General features: G+C 43.7%; 1 protein-coding gene across 4 annotated transcripts in view; it reads left to right on the top strand.

The window, feature by feature from the left end:
* Positions 1–19,754, top strand: part of LOC140483601 (high mobility group protein HMG-I/HMG-Y-like) — a 254,191-nt gene that overhangs the window by 57,038 nt on the left and 177,399 nt on the right. For all 4 annotated transcript variants that reach the window (XR_011962008.1, XR_011962009.1, XM_072581857.1 and 1 more), the window contains exon 2: positions 15,610–15,915. Coding sequence is in view for 2 of the 4 variants with exons in the window: in XM_072581857.1 (XP_072437958.1) it covers positions 15,796–15,915 (120 nt within the window). In the remaining 2 variants the exon portion in view is untranslated. The remainder of the gene's footprint in view (positions 1–15,609; positions 15,916–19,754) is intronic.

Below are 19,754 nucleotides of genomic sequence, written 5' to 3'. Positions count from 1 at the left end.
TGCTCCGGTTTCCTCCCACAATCCAAAGATGTGCAGGTCAGGTGGATTGGTCATACTAAATTGCCCGTAGTGTCCAGGGATGTGTAGGCTAGTTGCATTAGTCAGGGATAAACGTAGAGTAATGGGGAATGATTGGGTGAGGTACTCTTCGGAGGGTCGGTGTGGACTTGTTGGGCCGAAGGGCCTGTTTCCACATTGTAGGGATTCTGTGATGGTTAGATCTGTAAGGCAGCTATGTAGCAATATGTGGAAGTTACAGTACTCGGGTAGTTGCCACAACTCGTGCACGCTGGCGTTTACTCGCTGTGCAAGCAAACAGTTTTGGTCAATTTTACTTGCTCTTTCTCCTCAGCCAGTGCATAATCTGATCCTCAGCATTGCTCAGCGTCGAACTGTGGCAGTGAATTCCACAGCTGCACAACTTGGTGCACGGGGTTTCTGTCTTGCTCTCTGCTCTAAGTATCTTAGATTGAGCTTTTTCTCAATCCCTGCTCTTTCCAATGTCCTTGATCATTAATTATAGTCTTCTTTACCTGCCCCACAACACATTTTCATCATTTTAAATGCTTTCAGTTTATTCCTGTAACCTGTAGTCTACAAACTACAAAGCAAGTTTGCAAATCGTTCTTAATGTTTGATTCTTTTCATATCAGACAGCCCTCTGTTATAGCCCCTCAAATGTCCTTCCTATGGTGGAGAGGTCAATCACAGTGCAGTACGCTAACCAAGGTCCTTGCAAGGTTTATAAAGGCTGACCACCAACTCTCAGCTTTTGCATCCTGTTACTCTTATGTTAAAACACAGAGTATTGTTCCCTTGGTGCCTGAAACTGTTGTCATTGAGCACATGAATGTAGCAACTAGCAGTTGAGTTCAATTGCAATGACACCGTGAATGCTCAAATAGAAGGCATTGCCAAGGGACTCCCCCCTCGGCCCAATGCTTGCTAACATCTTCATTGACTGCTATGTGGAGCAATGGAATGACCACTAAGTTCCAACCCCTTACACACTTCCAACACATAAATCACATCTTTGCAATATTTGAATCTGCAGCTATGTCAGTGAATTTCTCTGCTCGGCTTAATAAATTCCATCCTGCACCCAAATTTGCCATTGGAATAAAGCAGTCAAACAAGTTGCCTTTGCTTGACGTGTTTGTTGCGAAGCTGCCAAAAGGGTCCTCTACTACACTCTACTGGAAGTTTACATTCTCTGATCAGGGTACACATTTAGGGTTCCTCCAGTCCCATATGTTACAAACCCAATCGTGTTGGCAGCCTCATGAACAGGGACTTAGACATTTATTCATTGTATAAGCTTGGTGCTGAGATGGAGTTTATCAAAACAATCCTGCATGATATCCTGATTTTCATCCACTGTGTTATGGCCTGAAATAGTCTGTTTGCCCTCAGGGGGAGGTGTTGCAAACATTTAGGTGAGGTGAACACATCTCAGGCTGCTAGTTAGTAGTAAAACAAACCTGTGGTTTTCTCCAGGAATAGAACTGGTGCTATCAAGCCAAAAGTGCACTCTACACACCACACTAATGAGTATTGATATAGGTTTCAGTGCAAGGCCTGATGTCATGTATATGCCATGGCACAGGAGGCATGGTGGCTCAGTGGTTAGCACTGCTGCCTCACAGTGCCAGGGACCCAGGTTCAATTCCAGCCTCAGGTGACTGTCTGTGTGGAGTTTGCACATTCTCCCCGTGTCTGTGTGGGTTTCCTTTGGGTGCTCTGGTTTCCTCCCACAATCCAAAGATGTTTAGGTTCGCTGAATTGCCCATAGTGTTCGGGGATATGCAGGTTAGGTGCATTAGTTAAGGGTAAACGTAGAGTAATAGATTCCCAGAATGGGTCTGGATGGGATACTCTTTGGAGGGTTGGTGTGGACTAGTTGGGCTGAAGGGCCTGTTTCCACACTGTAGAGATTCTATGATATAGGTAATAAAGTGGTGACTGGCTGATACTGCTTGAATGCAGATTTCTCCAGCTTTCTCATTTCCCCTCCCCCCACCTTATCTCAGTCCCAACCCTCGGACTCAGCACTGCCTTCTTGATCTACAATCTTCTTCCTGACCTCTCCACCTCCACCCCCACTCTAGCCTATCACCCTCACCTTAATCTCCTTCCACCTATCGCATTCCCAACGCCCCTTCCCCAAGTCCCTCCTCCCTACCTTTTATCGTAGCCTGCTTGGCACACTTTACTCATTCCTGAAGAAGGGCTTATGCCCGAAACGTCAATTCTCCTTCTCCTTGGATGCTGCCTGACCTGCTGCACTTTTCCAGCACTGATACTGCTTATGCCAACATCTTGTTAAAAAGATGTAATATGTCATCCTGTCTATATGGGCAGAATATATTAAAAATGGGTTTTTAAAAATTGATATTACAATTTGTTTCTTTAATATGTGAGAAATCTAGTTAGAAGTATGAAAGAAGATATAAATATTTCAAAAAGGAAAGTTAACAATATGAGCATTGGTCCAAAGAAACTAAGTATGGAGAATTAATACAGGTACACAATCCTTTATCTGAAATCTGAAAAGCTCTGAAATCCAACATTTTTTTGTGGAGTGTAGAGCGTCATTTTGGCATGTGAACAGGTGACCCAACTCTACATCCACTTGAACCACGTCACTCAGATGCGACATGACAGCATGGCCCAGCACTGGGAGGCATCAATTGTGTCTTGGAGCTTGTACTATTCACATCAGCACCTGCTGTTAGGTCATTTTTTGTCTCTCTCTATTTCACTGCGAAAATGTCATTTATTTTGAAATCCGAAAAATTCTGTATTCCGATAAAACAACTGGCCCCCAAGGATTTTGTGTAATGGATTGGATACCTGAAATGGAAACTAAAGATATGACAGATGAATTGAACGGGTTTTTTACATTAGTTTTCACAATGAAGTACACAAGGAGCATTCCAGAAGCAGCACCAACCGAGGAATAAGAGAAAGCCACAATCACCAAAGAAGTGATACCAAGTAAATTGTTGGAGCTACAGCTAACAAGCTCCTGGGTCTTGAAAGAAATACCTAACAAATGCATGGGTTTTAATTTTCCAAAACTCCCTGGATTTGGGGAAGGTCCCATTAAGTTGGAAGGTGGCAAGGAGATTTTCTTTACTCAAAAAGGGAGGGATGCAGCGAACAGGAAACATCTGGGTAGTTAGCTTAACATCTGCCGTAGAGAAATTGTTAGAACATTTTAATAAAGCTATAGGAGGGCATTCAGGTAGTTTCAATATAATCTGGTGGAGCCAGTGTGTTTTTGTGAAAAGGAAATAATACTTTACTGAGCTATTGGAGTTGTCCGAAGACCAGGCAGGTAAATTTGGGAGGGGCGCTATGAGAGAGGTGAGTGAATTGGAAAGATGCATTGTGAGACAGGAATGAATTGGAAAGGGGCATTGTAAGACAGGTGAGTGATTTGGAAGGGACACTGTGAGACAGGTAAGTGATTAGGAAAGGGCACTGTGTGAAGCAGTTGGATGAATTGGTAAGCACACTCTGGGACCAGCAGATGAGTTCACTGACAGTGGAGCTAGTCTTTATTGTACAGCACCAATGTAATGATTAACCAATTGGATTTGTGTTACGCGTGAGGGATCAAACAGACTGGTCAGGCCCACAGAGCCCCGTCACTACTGAAGATCATTCATCTTCCTCCTCCTAGTGCCAGTCCATTATGTTTCTGCTTCACCAGCTAAACGGAGCTTAATTTGCACAAAGTGAAACCTTTGCTCATTTTTTACAGTCTATTAAATACCTGTGCTCGCCCAGTACCTTAAAGAGGAAATGGTATTTTGTCTGTCATTGCATTGGATAGAATGTTGGTGATCTGGCGATGCCATTTTGAAGTAAATGCATTTTTTCAGTGATTGTGATCTGGAATGTAATACTTGAAAGATGACTCAGTGGTTAGCACTGCTGCCTCACAGAGATCCAGGTTCGATTCCAGCCTCGGGTGACTGTCTGTGTGGAGTTTGCACGTTCTCCCCGTGTCTGCGTGGGTCCCCTCTGGATGCTCCAGTTTCCTCCCACGGTCCAAATATCTGCAGGTTAGGTGAAGTGGCCAAGCTAAATTGCCCATAGTGTTAGGTGCATTAGTCAGAGGGAAATGGGTCTGGGTGGGTTACTCTTCAGAGGGTCACGATGGACTTGTTGTGCCAAAGGTCTGTTTCCACACTGTAGGGAATCTAATCTAATTTCCACTATTCTCCCTGGTTTTCAAAATGTAACTGGATCAATGCTAGAAAAGGAAACATTTCTTAGGGAAGGGAGGGAGTGGTCAGTCTAATTAGACAGCTGCTTCAAAACCAGCACAGGTTGAATGGACCAAATGGCCTCCCTTAAAGCTGCAAGATGTTTACTTTTCCACAAAATTGTATTGGAATGATTGGTACTGTTCTAACCGAAATATCTTTCAGAAAGGGACTTTTCCCGACTGACTGATTTTATTCCTCACTTTTGCAATTGGATGTTCGAAGAATTGATCTTGTCCCTGATTGGTTAAGTTTGATCCTTGCTAATGAGTGTACATCTGTTACCCGGGAGACAGGGAGGAGTAAATCAGATGATGCTCCCCTCCTTGATGGCTATCCAGTGACCCCTATTGGAGAAGTGCAGTTACTGGAAGCCCATGTGGATGTGCAGCAATACAGACAGTCCCCTGGTTGTGAATAGGTTCTGTTCCTGAATCCATTCACAAGGCGAATTGTAGGCAAATCAGAAAATAATGCAGGACAGTAAAATTTGTAAGTACAAGAAATGTTCACATGTCAGATATTTAAAGTTACAACCCTGTATGGGATTGTGTTTGTAAATTAGATGTTCTTAAATCGGTTATCTCTGTAGTATCAACTTGTATGCTGTCTGATCAGAGACGTGCCGTATATTAGCATCGTTTGTTTAGAGTTTGGATTTGTTTTTTTGTGAAAGGGTTTCTAATTAATTAGATCAGTCTTTCCAGAACTATGACTTTCAAGCGACTACAGTACATGTCTGAGATCAGGTAACCACAAGCCTCCAAGTGTGAATGGAAGTTTGTTGTGCTGTGGTTTATGTCAGGAGAGAAAGATCATAAAGCCATTCATGTAGCAGAATGTAGGATCAGCAACTTAGTTTTCTCAATTTAGTCCCAAAATGTTTGGGTTCCATTTCATTTGGTTCAGTCCGTGGCAGGTGTGTCTATGCAGTGGATCACCTCCACCTCCAAAAACAAGGTCAGCATATACATGGGAACACCCCATCCCCCCCCACACCACCACCAGCAAGTCCCCCTCCAAACTACCCATTCCTTCAGAGTCATAGAGTCATAGACCCTTCGGTCCATCTCATCCATGCCAACCAGATATCCTAACCCAATCTAGTCCCATTTGCCAGCATTTGGCTCATATCCCTCTGGGCGGCACGGTGGCACAGTGGTTAGCACTACTACATCAGATCGCCAGAGACCCGGGTTCAATTCCAGCCTCGGGTGACTGACTGTGTGGAGTTTGCACATTCTCCCTGTGTCTGCGTGGGTTTCCTCCAGGTGCTCCGGTTTCCTCTCACAGTCCAAAACTGTGCAGGTTAACTGAATTGGCCATGCTAAATTGCCCATAGTGTTAGGTGCAGGGTAAATGTAGGGGAATGGGTGTGGGTGGGTGCGCTTTGGCGGGTCAGTGTGGACTTGTTGGGCTGAAGGGCCTGTTTCCATGCTGTAAGTAATCTAATCTAAATCTTTCCTATTCATATACCCACCTAGATGCCTCTTAAATGCTGTAATTGTTCCAGCCTCCACCATTTTCTCTGGCAGCTCATTCCATATATGCACCACCCTCTGCGTGAAAAAGTTGCCCCTTAGGTCCCTTTTATATCTTTCCCCTCTTGCCCTAAAACCATGCCCTCTAGTTCGGGACTCCCCCACCCTAGGGAAGGTACCACGTCTATTTACCCTGTCCATGCCCCTCATGATTTTATGAACCTCTATAAGGTCACCCCTCAGCCTCCGATGCTCCAGGGAAAACAGCCCCAGCCTATTCAGCATCTGTCTGTAGCTCAAATCCTCCAACCCTGGCAACATTCTTGTAAATCTTTTCTGAACCCTTTCAAGTTTCACAACATCCTTCCAATAGAAGGAGACCAGAATTGCACACAATATTTCAACAGTGGCCTAACCAATGTCCTGTACAACCACAACATGTCCTCCCAACTCCTGTACTCAATACTCTGACCATTAAAGGAAAGTATACCAAACACCTTCTTCACTATCCTATCTACCTGCGACTCCACTTTCAAGGAACTATGAACCTGCACCTTGCCATTAATTGTATAAGTCCTGCTCTGATTTGCTTTCCCAAAATGCAGCACTTCACATTTATCTAAATTAAACTCCATCTGCCACTTCTCAGCCCATTGGCCCATCTGGTCCAGATCCTGTTGTAATCTGAGGTAACCCTCTTCGCTGTCCACTACACCTCCAATTTTGGTGTCATCTGCAAACTTATTAACTGTACCTCTTATGCTCGCATCCAAGCCATTGTGTCAATGATGAAACGTAGAGGATCCAGCACCAATCCTTGTGGCACTCCACTGGTCACAGGGCTCCAGTCTGAAAAACAACCCGACGACACCACCACCCTCTGTCTTCTACCTTTGAGCCAGTTCTGTATCCAAATAGCTAGTTCTCTCTGTATTCCATGAGATCTAACCTTGCTAATCAGTCTCTGATGGGGAACCTTGTCAAACGCCTTACTGAAGTCCATATCGATCACATCTATTGCTCTGCCCTCATCAATCCTCTTTGTTACTTCAAAAAACTCAACCAAGTTTGTGAGACATGATTTCCCAGGCACAAAGCCATGTTGACTATCCCTAATCAGTCCTTGCCTTGCCTGCAACAGCTTGCCCACCACTAAGGTCAGGTTCACTGGTCTATAGTTCCCTGGCTTCTCCTTACCACCCTTCTTAAACAGTGGCACCACGTTAGCCAACCTCCAGTCTTCCAGCACCTCACCTGTGACTATCGATGATACAAATATCTCAGCAAGGGGCCCAGCAATCATTTCCCTAGCTTCCCACAGAGTTCTAGGGTACACCTGATCAGCTCAGGGGGATTTATCCACCTTTATGCATTTCAAGACATCCATCACTTCCTCCTCTGTAATATGGACATTTTTCAAGGAGTCACCATCTATTTCCCCACATTCTATATCTTCCATGTCCTTTTCCACAATAAATAATGATGCAAAATACTCTTTTAGTATCTTCCCCATCTCCTGCAGCTCCACACAAAGGCTGCCTTGCTGACCTTTAAGGGGCTGTATTCGCTCCCTAGTTACCCTTTTGTCATTAATGTATTTATAAAAACCTTTTGGATTCTCCTTAACCCTATTTGCCAAAGCTATCTCATGTCCCCTTTTTGCCATTGGGTCATTGGGTCAAAATCCTGGGACTTGCTTCCTAACAGCATTATGGGTCTACCCATAGCACATGGGCAGTAGCAATTCAAGAAGGCAGCTCACCGCCACCTTCTCAAGGAGCAACTAGAGACGGGCAATAAAGACGGGGCCCAGCCAGTGACACCTGCATTCCATGAGGGTTTTTTTTTAAGTTTCATGTACAAAAGGAGATTTGTGTAAAAAGCAGTTAAGGAAATAAGTTACCTCGGTAACGTATTTGGCCAGAACTCTGGATTATTGAAATACTGACAAAGTCTATGCTCTCAATTGTATGAACATATTAGAAAGAGATTTCACAGCTTACAGGACCAGAACTGAGAAGAAATAGTTTGGTCGACCCATCAGATATCTACAGGGAAAGGAAGTTTCTCAGGCGTATGATTAAACTGTAAAGAGACTTTTATTATGCTGTGCTTTTGAAATCTTTCCAAACTGTGATATATTTAGATTGCTTGGCTTATTTTCTTTCTTTCTCTTTTGTGTAAAGCACTTCCGTGTTATTGTTAAAAGCCCAATCTGCAGCCCTGTGAGGTTATGTTTCAGTGAAAGACTGCCTCTTTAAATAAAAATTAAAAGTAAAATAAGATCAAACAAGCCAGAGTTAATTCTGGGATCTGACTTGTCCAGTAATAACGTTAGCTGAGATCAGAAGAACTGGGAACACCCAGCTCTTCCTCACTATCGCCTCACTCGACTCCCTCGACTGTGAGTACATTATCAGATTGATTGTCTGACATCCTGTGCAGTACAACGAGAAATGATCTCCAATCAAACATTGGGAAGACTGAAACCATTGTATCTGATTCTTCTGAAGAAAGCACTCAAATTGTTAATTTCACTTTCCCTCCACAGATGCTGCAGGTGCTGCTGAGTTTCTCCAGCTGTTTAGATTTTTGTTTCAGATTTTCAGCATCTGCAGTCCTTTGTTTCATTTTCGAATTTTAAGCTTAAGCGATGATGTGTGTCAATCTTTCCTTCCTGATACCCATGTCAGCGGGCAGGAGAGTTAGGAATGCAATGCGCATTGGGTTGACCCAGTTTGGGTTCCCCCAGGGTACACTCAGCTCCTGACCTCATTACAGCCTTGGTTTAAACCTGGACAAAAGAGCTGAGTTCCAGAGGTGAGGGGAGAGTGACAGCCCTCGATATCAAGGCTGTATTTGACCAAGTAAGGCATCAAGTAGCCTTAGCAAAACTGAAATCACTGGGTACCGGGGCATCCTCCTGGCTGGTTGGAATTATACCTGCTACATGGGAAGACGCTTGCAGTCATTGGAGGTTTGTCATGTCAGCTCCAGGACGTCTCTGCATGAATTCCTCAGGGTAGTGTCCTAGGCCCAACCATCTTCAACTACTTCAACAATGACCTTCCCTCCATCATAAGGTGAGAAATGGGGATGTTCGCTGATGACTGCACAATATTCAGCACCATTCAGGACTCCTCAGGTAGTGAAGCAGTCCATGTCCAAATGCAACAAGATCGAGGACAATATCCAGGCTTGGGTTGACAAGTGGCAAATAACATTCATACCACACAATTGCCAGGCAATGACCATCATCAGTCAGAGACAATCTAACCACCACTCCTTGATATTCAACTGTTACCATCACTGTCGACATTTTGGGGTTACCATTGACCAGGAACTCAATTGGTCTTGCCCCATAAACACAGTAACTACAAGGTCAGAGGCTAGGAACACTGCAGTGACTAACTCACCTCCTGACTCCCCAAAGCCCTGTCCACCATCTACAAGGCACAAGGAGCACCCACCACTTGGCTGGATGGGTGCAGCTCCAACAACACTCAAAATTCTTGACACCATCCAGAACAAAGACTTGGAAATTTATCACCATTTCTTCACTGTCGCTGGGTCAAAATCCTGGAATTTGAAGGCATTGTGGGTCAACGTACTGCATGTGGACTGCAGCGATTCAGGGCAGTAGGTGATCACCACCTTCTCAAGGGACAACTAGGGATAGCCAATAACTGCCCACATCCCATAAATGAATTTTAAAAGGTGGTCACCTAGGAATTACATGTTGGCGTATGCAGACATGAGGATCTGAACAGCTGCCCTAGTGGGGGTGCTATTATATGATTTAAGTAGATTTACACCAGTGGGGGAGAGTTGACTTTTACATGGAATCAACGATTACTCAAACATCATATGGTTTTCCATTGGACTCTTGACTGATCTGTCATATTCTTAAGGGTTCCCGAAATGCTGCTGCTCTTGCCTTAACTTGTACCTAGTCCCCTTACCCCCATCAGTCCTGTGCTTGTTGAACTACATTGGTCAAGCAATATCCTCAGTTTTGAACTCTTTATCCTTGTTTGCACATCGACACATGACTTCATTCCTTGCCCATCTCTTTAATCTCCTGCAGCCCCATAATCTGAGATCTCTGCACTTTTCCAATTTTAGTTTTGTGAGCACCCCACGTTTTAATTAATTACTTCACAACTGGGGACCATGCCTTCAGCTGACTACATGTCAGGCTCTCGAGTTCCCTCTCTTAACCTCTGCACCTCTGCATCTTGCCTTCCTCCTTCTCTCCAAAATCGTGAGTATACCAATGCATTTTTCTGCATCATAGATTGTGTAAATATTTGGGTGGCACGGTGGTTAGCACTGCTGCCTCACAGCACCAGGGTCCCAGGTTCGATTCCACCCTCGAGTGACTGTCTCTGTGGAGTTTGCACATTCTCCCAGTGTCTGTGCGGGTTTCCTCCCACAGTCCAAAGATGTGCAGGTCAGGTAAATTAGCCACACTACATTGCCTGTAGTGTTAAGTGCATTAGTCAGATGGAAGTGGGTCTGGGGTGGGTTACTCTTTGGAGCATCAATGTGGACTTGTGCCAGAGAGCCTGTTTCCATACTGTAGGGAATCTAATCTAATCTAAATGCTTCTGTGAGGTACTTTGTGTTAAAGTCATTATATAACACAGGACAGGCTGTTTGAGTACAAGACACCCACTACACTCTTGTGAAAATCTATGGTTACACATGCAAAAGATCTAGCACCACCTTCTAAGGGCAGCAAGGACTATGGGAGGTGCTACATAAAGAAAGGCCAAGTTCCGTCTAACTTAGGGTCCAAGCAGCTGAAGATGTGGCCAAAGACAGAGAGTGAGAAGAGTTTGAAATGATCAAGCCTTCATAATTGCAGGAGTCTGAACACTTGAGTTCATGGAGCTAGGGGTGAGAGAGAGTGGTTGAGATCATGAAAGTCTTTGAATGAGAGGATGGAATTTGTAAAGTTTCGGCTGTTGTTGGATCTTGAGTCAGTGAGCGCAGAGGTGATACGTCAGCATCTTTGAATGCTGTTATGGCTAGTTAAGGTTAAATCGATGACCTCCTTTATTAGCCGCAAGAAGTATATTTTTAATTCTTTTCAGAGCACCACTAAATCACATTTCAATGAAAGTCAAAATTAAAAAGCCAATTACAAAGATTTTCTAGCATGAAAGAGGAATTATATTAATTACTAGCTCTGGAAAGAATAACACAATATTCCATCAAATACACAAACACACAATATGACATCAAAAAGAGGAAGGGTGGTCAGTACAAAAAGAAAAGTCAAGAGTAAAAATATTTTGGAGTTCTTAAGGTGTGAGGATTTAAGCTGAGACCATTGTTATTTAATTAATTTAATTAATTACATTTAATTATTCAATTAATTACTTGTATCCTCAGCACTTGTGGAATTTGTCAATATCTTTGAGCTCTTACTGAGTAGTTATTTCTTGAATTTTAACCAGGTGTTATGTTGAGAGACTGAGAAACAGAGAGAGAGTCTTCCAGTTCTGCTATTACCAACCCATCTTTCTTTCTCTCATTACACCAAAGCAGTGACCTGAAATATAGTTCACTTTTGTATTCCTGTGTCTGGTGTTTTTTTTCTCTTTTTTTTTTCACCCGAGCTGGATAATCTGCTGGGGACTTTTGATATTTCTGAAAGAATGTGAATCAACCTGAAGATGCAGATTTAATTTCAGCTCAGACTGATGATTGTTTTTTGATGGTTTCATGTACTTAATCTTGGAGAGTCAATGAGGAGTGGTCAACTTCAGGATTGTCCCCTCAAATCAAAAAAAATGTAAAACTCACCTCCTGTGAAGGTTCACCCATTAAGAATATGCGACCCCAGCCACTAGCAATGGGTAGATATGGGAATGTGGGTGAGCAAGATGGTGGACAGCAGCGACAAAAACATGGATACCGTGGGAAAAAAGTGAAGCTGGATGAAAAATGTGAGCTAGGTGCAAGACTAGATGGAACCTAGAGACCGTTCCAGAGGTAGGCATTGACTAGAATCATTAGTCCTCCTCACAAAGCTTTCAGACAAGGGAGAGGTCAATTCTACAAAGGCAGTAATCCAGTTTTTTGTTCCTGATTACAGAAGGTAATTGACAGAAGAATGATTCTCGTTCCCGAGACTGTCGGAAAAACTGAACAGAGGGAGACACGTAGATAAATAACACAAGAAATGGTAGCCGTTACATGGAGGTGCCAGTGTTGGACTGGTGTGGACAGAGTCAGACGTCACACAATACCAGGGTGTAATTCATTAGGTTTATTTGAAACCACAAACTTGTGATTTAAAGTAAACCTGTTGGACTATAACCTGGTGTCGTGTGATGTCTGACTTTAACACAAGAAAGTTAATAATAATAGGTATTTGTGAACCTTGACCCTACGTTAGACTGTTTCCCCCTCAACAAGCATTCATATTCACTACCTTTGTTAACCCGCCCTAGGAGAATAAGGACAGAAGTGTTACAAAATGTACAGCAGGAAATGATCCATTCTTCATCACTGCTAGTTGTTAGCCTTAAGGGAAATGAGAAGGGGACAAAAAAAGCAATAAACATTTAAGACCATTAACCTTTTGAATCATGGACTGAATATTGGTGTTGCAATGCATCATCCCTAATGACTCTTAATTAATCAGATTAACACACTCAGTCAATGCCCGTTGCCTTTAAAGATTTCTCATTGATGCAATTAAAACCATATGCAGAGTAACATAGGTTATTTATCAATTCTGTAACGCAACAGGAACATTCATAATGTTCAAGGTACTAGGAAAATACATACAAACTGTGTACTTCATACTTCAGAACGAGACAACTGTGTGGGAAGGGGAAATTTGTGAGTGACTGGACGTCTAATCTTACTAGTATTGTAATGTGTCAACTGGGTTTTTTTTTCTCTCTCCCATTTTATACAGTTTCTCTGAAGTGTGGCCTGGCTAGGTTCTTGTTAAAGCTCTGCTTTCTTTCCTGAAAGGAGAATAAAGCCTTTCTTCCCATGCAAACCATTTGCAGAGGTCCCTTTGTTAGTGCTGCTTAATCCATTTTAAAATACCAGTCTGTAAAAATGCATAGAGCAACAGAAGGGCTTTGCAGTGTGAAGGAATTCCTGTGGTAAAACAATTTGAGCCATCTGATGCAATTCAAGGGTAAGCCACCTTAGTGATGTGCAACAAATTCCTCTATTTATATCCTTTTTTTGTACTGAGCAAGTCAGCATTCTATGACCAGTAACATTTATGGTACAGAATTCTCCAAGAGATGCATGGTGACAATATTCAATTCTGCCCAGCAACAGGGGAGGGCCAGTTATAAGGTTTTCCAAGGGCGAACTTGGGCAATTCCTGTTTCTTCAAAGGTCACAGGCACAGAGTAAGGATTTGAGATGAAGACAATGTTAGGAATGAAAACAAAAATTACTGAAGATCTCATGAGGTCAGGCAGCTTCCATGGAGAGAAAGCAAACCACCGCGACTCGAAATGTTAGCTTGCTTTCTCCCATGGATGCTGGCTGACCTGCTGTGATCTCCAGTAATTTGTTGCTTTCAGTACAGATTCCAGCATCTTCAGTAATTTACTCCAACAATGTTAGAAGTGCTGCAGTTAGTTGTGTTGCTGGGAAGCCCCCAGTTGAACTGCACCATTTCTATGAATGGGATTAGGAAGGAGTCCAGAGCAGTTGAATTCCTCACTGCAGTCAGAACTCAGGGAGAGGTTCTAGGAATTAGCATACAGTGAAGTGTTGGAGTCAGAACTCAAAACCAATCCTGCAGAACTAATAACTTGGGACATTCACTATTCCTCTCTTTTGGAGGAGGATGTGAGGGTCATGGAAACAGGCTGCAAGGATTAATGCTTCAGTTTGGCTCAGAGATGGAGTTGTCTTGAAAGTGGGGCTGGGGGCGGGGGGGGTGGGGGGGGCTTGTGGTGGTGATGGTGGAATTCCCAGGGACAGCTCTAGCTCGGTGAAGCTCGCTGTCTGCGAAGTCTCAGGCTTTCTTTGTGAACTATTGAAGTGCAGTTTTGACGTACAGGCATGGGGGAGCATAGATCCAGGAAAGGAGGGTGATGATCTAGAAGGGGAGCAGGCATTGAGTTAGCCATAGGTGAACAGCTCTAGAAAAGGAATTTCAAAGCTAAATCAGCAAAAGTGAAGAATCGCGATCCATTGGGAAATTTAGTAAATTTTCATGACCGATTACATCATTACGACCTGACCGGGGGTGGGTGGAGGGTGTGTATTGAGAAATCGGGGGGAATCTGTCTTAATTGCGCTAATTATTTTGTGCGGTATTTGACCACAATCTATTACCCATACCTAACACCTGTATTCTGGCTGTTAGAAATACATATGTCCTCGGGATTGTGTTATAGTTCTGACATAGTATAGTAGAATGTGTCACTGTTTGTCCAAAGCTACGGAATCTTGTGGCTTTATTCCTTAGGATAGCTACTGGATCTCACACTTTGAAAACAAAACCTGCTGCTCCCTAGCCAGACTCTAACATAAATGTAACCATTTGGTCAGTGATTGGAGCAGATGCAATATCATGACCATTGGATTGTTGCCGAACATGACACAGATCAAAAAATAGAGAATTGGGTATGGGAAACATTTCATTCTCTACAAACCTGTTCGGACAGTCCATCCAAGCTCCTCGTCCTTCTCATCACTCTCTATCCTCAATTTCCTTTAAAGTCTTAGTTCTTCTTTTTCCCCACGTGAAACCTCTTTGTTTCAGGCTACGCCAAGCTTTAACTCAGCAACTCCTCCTGACTCTCATTTCTATGTGTCCTTTCCACAGACAGAAATAGGAGGAGAAGAGACCATTCAGCCCCTTGAGCCTGCTCTGCAATTCAGTGCATTCTAGGTGACTCAATCTTGGCCTCAAGTTCACCAGATACCCATTGCACATAGATCTATAGATCAATGATCTATAGATTCTATAAATCAATGACCATTCCATTTTGGTATTCAACTGCTCAATGACACAGGTCTCTTACAGATTTTCAAAGATTCATGATGCTCTGAGAGTGGAAACTTCTCCTCATTGCTAACTTGGAAACTTCTTATCCTGCAATTATGCTCTTTTTGTTCAAGAATCTCCCACGAGGGAAAACAATCTACCAGCATCTGTTGGCCACCATCTGAATATTAACTTTCAATAATGTCATCCTTCTGCTAAACTGCAATGAAAGAATGAATAAGTTGCTCAATATTTCCTCCTAAGACATTGCCTTTGTCTCTGGAGTCAGCCTTGCGTACCTTTTCTGAACTGTTTCCAATGCAAGTGTTTTTCTCCAGAAATAAGGACATCTGTAATTCTCTATAAATAAGGACATCAGATCTGAAGTTTGCAATATCTTGAGTGATCTTGACAAGGTGGACACAGAAAGAGAAAGTTTCCTGAGTCCGGAACTGGGGGCACTGGTTGAAAATCACCCTTTTAGGACTGAGATGAGAATTTTTCTCTCTCTGAGGGTTATGTGACTTTGTTGTATGGGTGTGATATCTTTGTACAATAAGTACATCAGCTGCGGCCTCATCAATGCTTAGTGGTGATGGAGCCTTCTGGGACAATAGTAATCTGGAGCCCTTTCTTCCTTCTTAATGTCCCTCTTTTCCCATCTTCATCTTCTAAAGATCCTTTCTAAGTATCTGCCTCTTCAGCTGAACTTTCCATCATCACGTTTGTCTATAAGTTGATCTTCAATTTCTTATAAACCGCTTGGTGAAGGAAGGGTGGGAACCATCTTTTGCTACACAAAGTCTGTCTGGATAGAAGTTGTCGTCAGAATTAGGCATTGACCGATTTTTCTTTCTCTTTGTAGGTAACGTTTCTTTTTTAACTGGATTGAAGAGTCAGCCTTTTGCTCAGGTGTGGGGCCTTCCAACTCTTGGGCAAACAGTCATCATTGCAGCATCAGCTCCTGCCCTCTTTTGTTCTGAAGATCTCAGGAAGTCTCTTTCCCCCCTCCCCCCTCCCAGCTCCCCACCCCAGCCAAACGAAAAGAGCAATGAGCAACAGCGGGGCAAGAGAGGGACCATCCAGACAGGCCGCAGCAGCTGCCAAACAGCCTGCTCCAGCAGCTGAACCTGTGAGGAGAGGACGAGGAAGGCCCAAGAAGCAGCCTCAAGTAAGCCTTTGGGTTTCCCTAGCAACACAAGCAGTACCTTCATCGGGTAACACTGACTTGGCCATCTCCAGGACAGATCCAAGCGTGCTTCTGTGTGTCTGACAATTTACACCACAAAAATCAATCCCTTACCTCCTCTTTGCTGGAGAATCACTAAATAAAGTCAATTTGGCATCCATCTGCCTGGATGGGTGCAACTCTACAAGCATTCAAGATGCTCAATAGCATCCAGGACAAAGTAGCCCACTTGATTGGCACCCCATCCACCACCTTTAATATTTACCCCCTTCACCACTGACACATAATGACAACAGCGCGAACCCATCCATAAGGTCCACAGCAGTAACTCACCAAGGCTCCGTTGAAAGCACAATTACGTCATCTATCACTTCGAAGGGCATCAGATACATAAGGACAAGGAACTGACAATTCATCCCCCTCAAGCCTGCTCCGCCATTTGACAGATTATGGCTGACCCCATCTCGGCCTCTGCTCCACTTTCCTTTTTGTTCTGCATAACCTTTAACCCATTACAAATTAAAACTCTGTCTATCTCCTTCAATTTATTCAGTGTCTCAGCATCTACTGCATTCTGGGGTAGCAAAATTCCACAGCTTCACCACCCTTTGAGAGCAGTAATTTCTCCTCATCTCTGTTATAAATCTGCCACCCCTTATCCTAAAACTATGACCTCTCGTTCTACATTGCCCCCATGAGAGGAAACACCTTCTCTCCGCCCAATTTGTCAATCCCCTTTGGTGTCTTTTATTCCTCAATTAGAACTCTTCTCATTCCTCTTAATCCAGAGAGTTTACACCTAAACTGTTCAACCTGTGTTTATTAGACAAGCCCTGACCTCTGCAATCAATCTAGTGAACCTTTTCTGACTGTCTCCAAAGCAATGACATCTCTCCTTGGGTAACGGGATTAAAACTATACTCAGTACTCCAGATGCATTCACACTAATGAGTTGTACAGTTGCAACAACACTTGCTTATGTTTATGAATTGAATTGAATTTATTGTCACATGTACCAAGGCACAGTGAAAAGCTTTGTCTTGCGAGTAATACAGGCAGATCACAAAGTTAAATAGTGTAGATAGTAAATAATAAGTAAACAGCGGCAAAAACAAAAACACAGGTACAGGCAAATGTTAAAAGTTTGAGATTACTCTTTTCCTCTAGCAATAAATGTCCAAATTCCCTTTGCCTTCCTTACAACCCACTGTACCTGCATACTAGTTTCTAGCAATTCATACACTAAGACACCCAGATCCCTCTGCACTGAAGCACTCTGAAATTTCCCTCCACTTGGATAATAAGTTGCATTTTTCTCTTCTGAGCAAAATGGATAACCTCACACTTAATCACGTTTAACTCAATCTGCCGTATTTTGGCCCATTCACCTAACCTGTCCAAATCCACTTGTAAATGTCTTTATTGCAACTGACTATTTTAGTATTATCTACAAATTTGGCTGTAGTACATTCAGAACCCACATCCAAGTTATTACTTTAAATTGTAAATAATTGGAATATGGGAACAAGTTCCATTCCAAGTCACTCATTCTCCTGATTTGGAAATATATCGCTGTTCCTTCAGTGTTGCTGGATCAAAATTCTGGACCTCTCTCTCTAATGACATTGTGGGTGTATCTCCTTCCAATCCCAGTAGTGATTCAAAGAAGCAGCTCACCAGCACCTTGGAGAGCAATCAGGGCCTAGCGAGTGTGATGACCCTTACAGGAGGAATACTCTGGTAATTAAGCTCAACAATTCCTTAAGCCAGGCCAAAAATGTAAATGCATTATTTGATCAAGATTGGTCAATTGTTCCTCTTTATTCCTGATTTTGAGAACCAAAATGTCTCACCAGGTTTCGTCAACAGCTCAAAAATGACTCCTTTAGTAAGAACACGTATATTTGTAAAACAATCAGCAAAATTATTAAGTAAACTACGATACAGATTTAAACTATATCCCCTTAACCCCGTCCATACATTCATTCATATCCAAGAAAAGTCGAACCAGCTCTGCAGAGATATCGTAGGGAACTAGGAACAATACCTCCACTTGTCAAGGCTTTAACTGCAAAAGATAGAATGTTTTCAACTCACACTGTGCCATTGTTTTCCTGTCAATAAGATTCCGTTGCTAACAATCCAGGAATGACCGAAGATGTGCATGTGTACGCGTGCATGCGTGTGTACTGAAAAAGAAACTTTAGTTCATAGGCTGTCGCTTGTCCACCTTCAGGACAGACCCTGGGGTGATTAGAATCTGTTTGTCCAACAATCAGTCCATGAAACCCATTTCTTATCCCTCCTTAAAGCTTTACTGAACTCTCATTGCACAGAATCGTTTGACATTTGGATATAATCGGCAAACCACTTTCTCTTCGACTTTTTAAAGTTTTTGATGACAACAATTCACATGATAAATCTCGTATCCAAACGGTTCCATGTTCCAGTTTATCATGGTCCGTAATATTAATTAGTTAGAACAAGCACTGCGGACATCCCATTAATGAATGACAAGAATTCCTATACTGGCCAGACCAGTTTACCATAAGAGGTAAATCCAGAAACTTTTGGCAATCCTCAGCAGGTCTGGCAACGTGTTCAGAGAGAGAAACCGGACCCGTGGTTGGTCTTAAGACTTTTATTAGAATTCCCACAATACAGATGGGAGAAAGTGAGGATGGCAGATGCTGGAGATCCGAGTCAAGAGTGTAGTGCTGGAAAAGCACAACAGGTCAGGCAGCATCTGAGGAGCAGGAGAATCGATGTTTTGGGAATAAGCTCTTCATCAGAAAAACTTAGTGCTGTGCTTTTCCAGCACTACACTCTCGGCCCATAATGCACTTGGCCCATCAAGTCTGCACTGGCCCTCAAAAAACCATCCCACCCACAACCTATCTTCATAAACCTGCATTGCCCATGACTAATCCACCTAGCCGACACATCCCTGGACACTATGGGGCACTTTGGATTGGCCAATCCACCCTAACCTGCACATCTTTGGACTGAGGGAGGAAACCAGAGCATCCAGAGGAAACCCACACAAATTGAGGGAGGATGTGCACAGCCATTCACCCAAGGGTGGGATCAAACACAGGTACCTGGCACTGTGAGGTTGCACCCCTAACCACTGAGCCATCATGCCACCCTAACTGTGAGTCCCAAATAAGACGGTGAACCTAACAGAGGGTAACCAATAAGGTGTGAATGCTGGATATTGAGGCAATGGAGGTTAGGAATGTAAAATGCTTGACCATCAGACACAGTGTCCTTCACTGTTCCAGGCACTGGGGGGGGGGGGGCGGAATAGACTTTCCAACTGCTGGTACTGCTGTGCTCCCCACAAAACTGAACCTGAGCCATGCTCGGATCTCCTATTCCCAAAGCTCTGCCCATCAATCGGGAGGAACAGAGACTGTGAGGGGGGAACAGAGACTGTGGGGGGGGGGGGGGGTCAAGAGAGACTGGGGGGATGGGGGAACAGAGAGACTGTGGTGGGGGGGAACAGAGACCGTGGGGGAGGAACAGACACTGTGGGGGGGGAACAGACACTGTGGGGGAAAACAGAACGGGGTGGGAACAGAGACTGTGGGGGGGAACAGAGACTGTGGGTGGGGGGAAACAGAGAGACTGTGGGGGGGGGAATAGAGAGTCTGTGGGGGAGGGACAAACACTATGGGGGGGGAACAGACACTGGGGGTGGGAACAGAGACTGTAGGGGGGAAACAGAGACTGTGGGGGGGGCAGACACTGTGAGGGGGAACAGACACTCGGGCGGGGAACAGAGACTGTGGGGGGGAACAGAGAGACTGTGGGGGGGG

Source organism: Chiloscyllium punctatum, chromosome 12 (genome assembly GCF_047496795.1).
Source record: "Chiloscyllium punctatum isolate Juve2018m chromosome 12, sChiPun1.3, whole genome shotgun sequence".
Classification (NCBI taxonomy): Eukaryota; Metazoa; Chordata; class Chondrichthyes; order Orectolobiformes; family Hemiscylliidae; genus Chiloscyllium; species Chiloscyllium punctatum.
The sequence above is the reverse complement of the archived record's forward strand: the minus strand, read 5'-3'. Positions and strand labels throughout refer to the sequence as shown.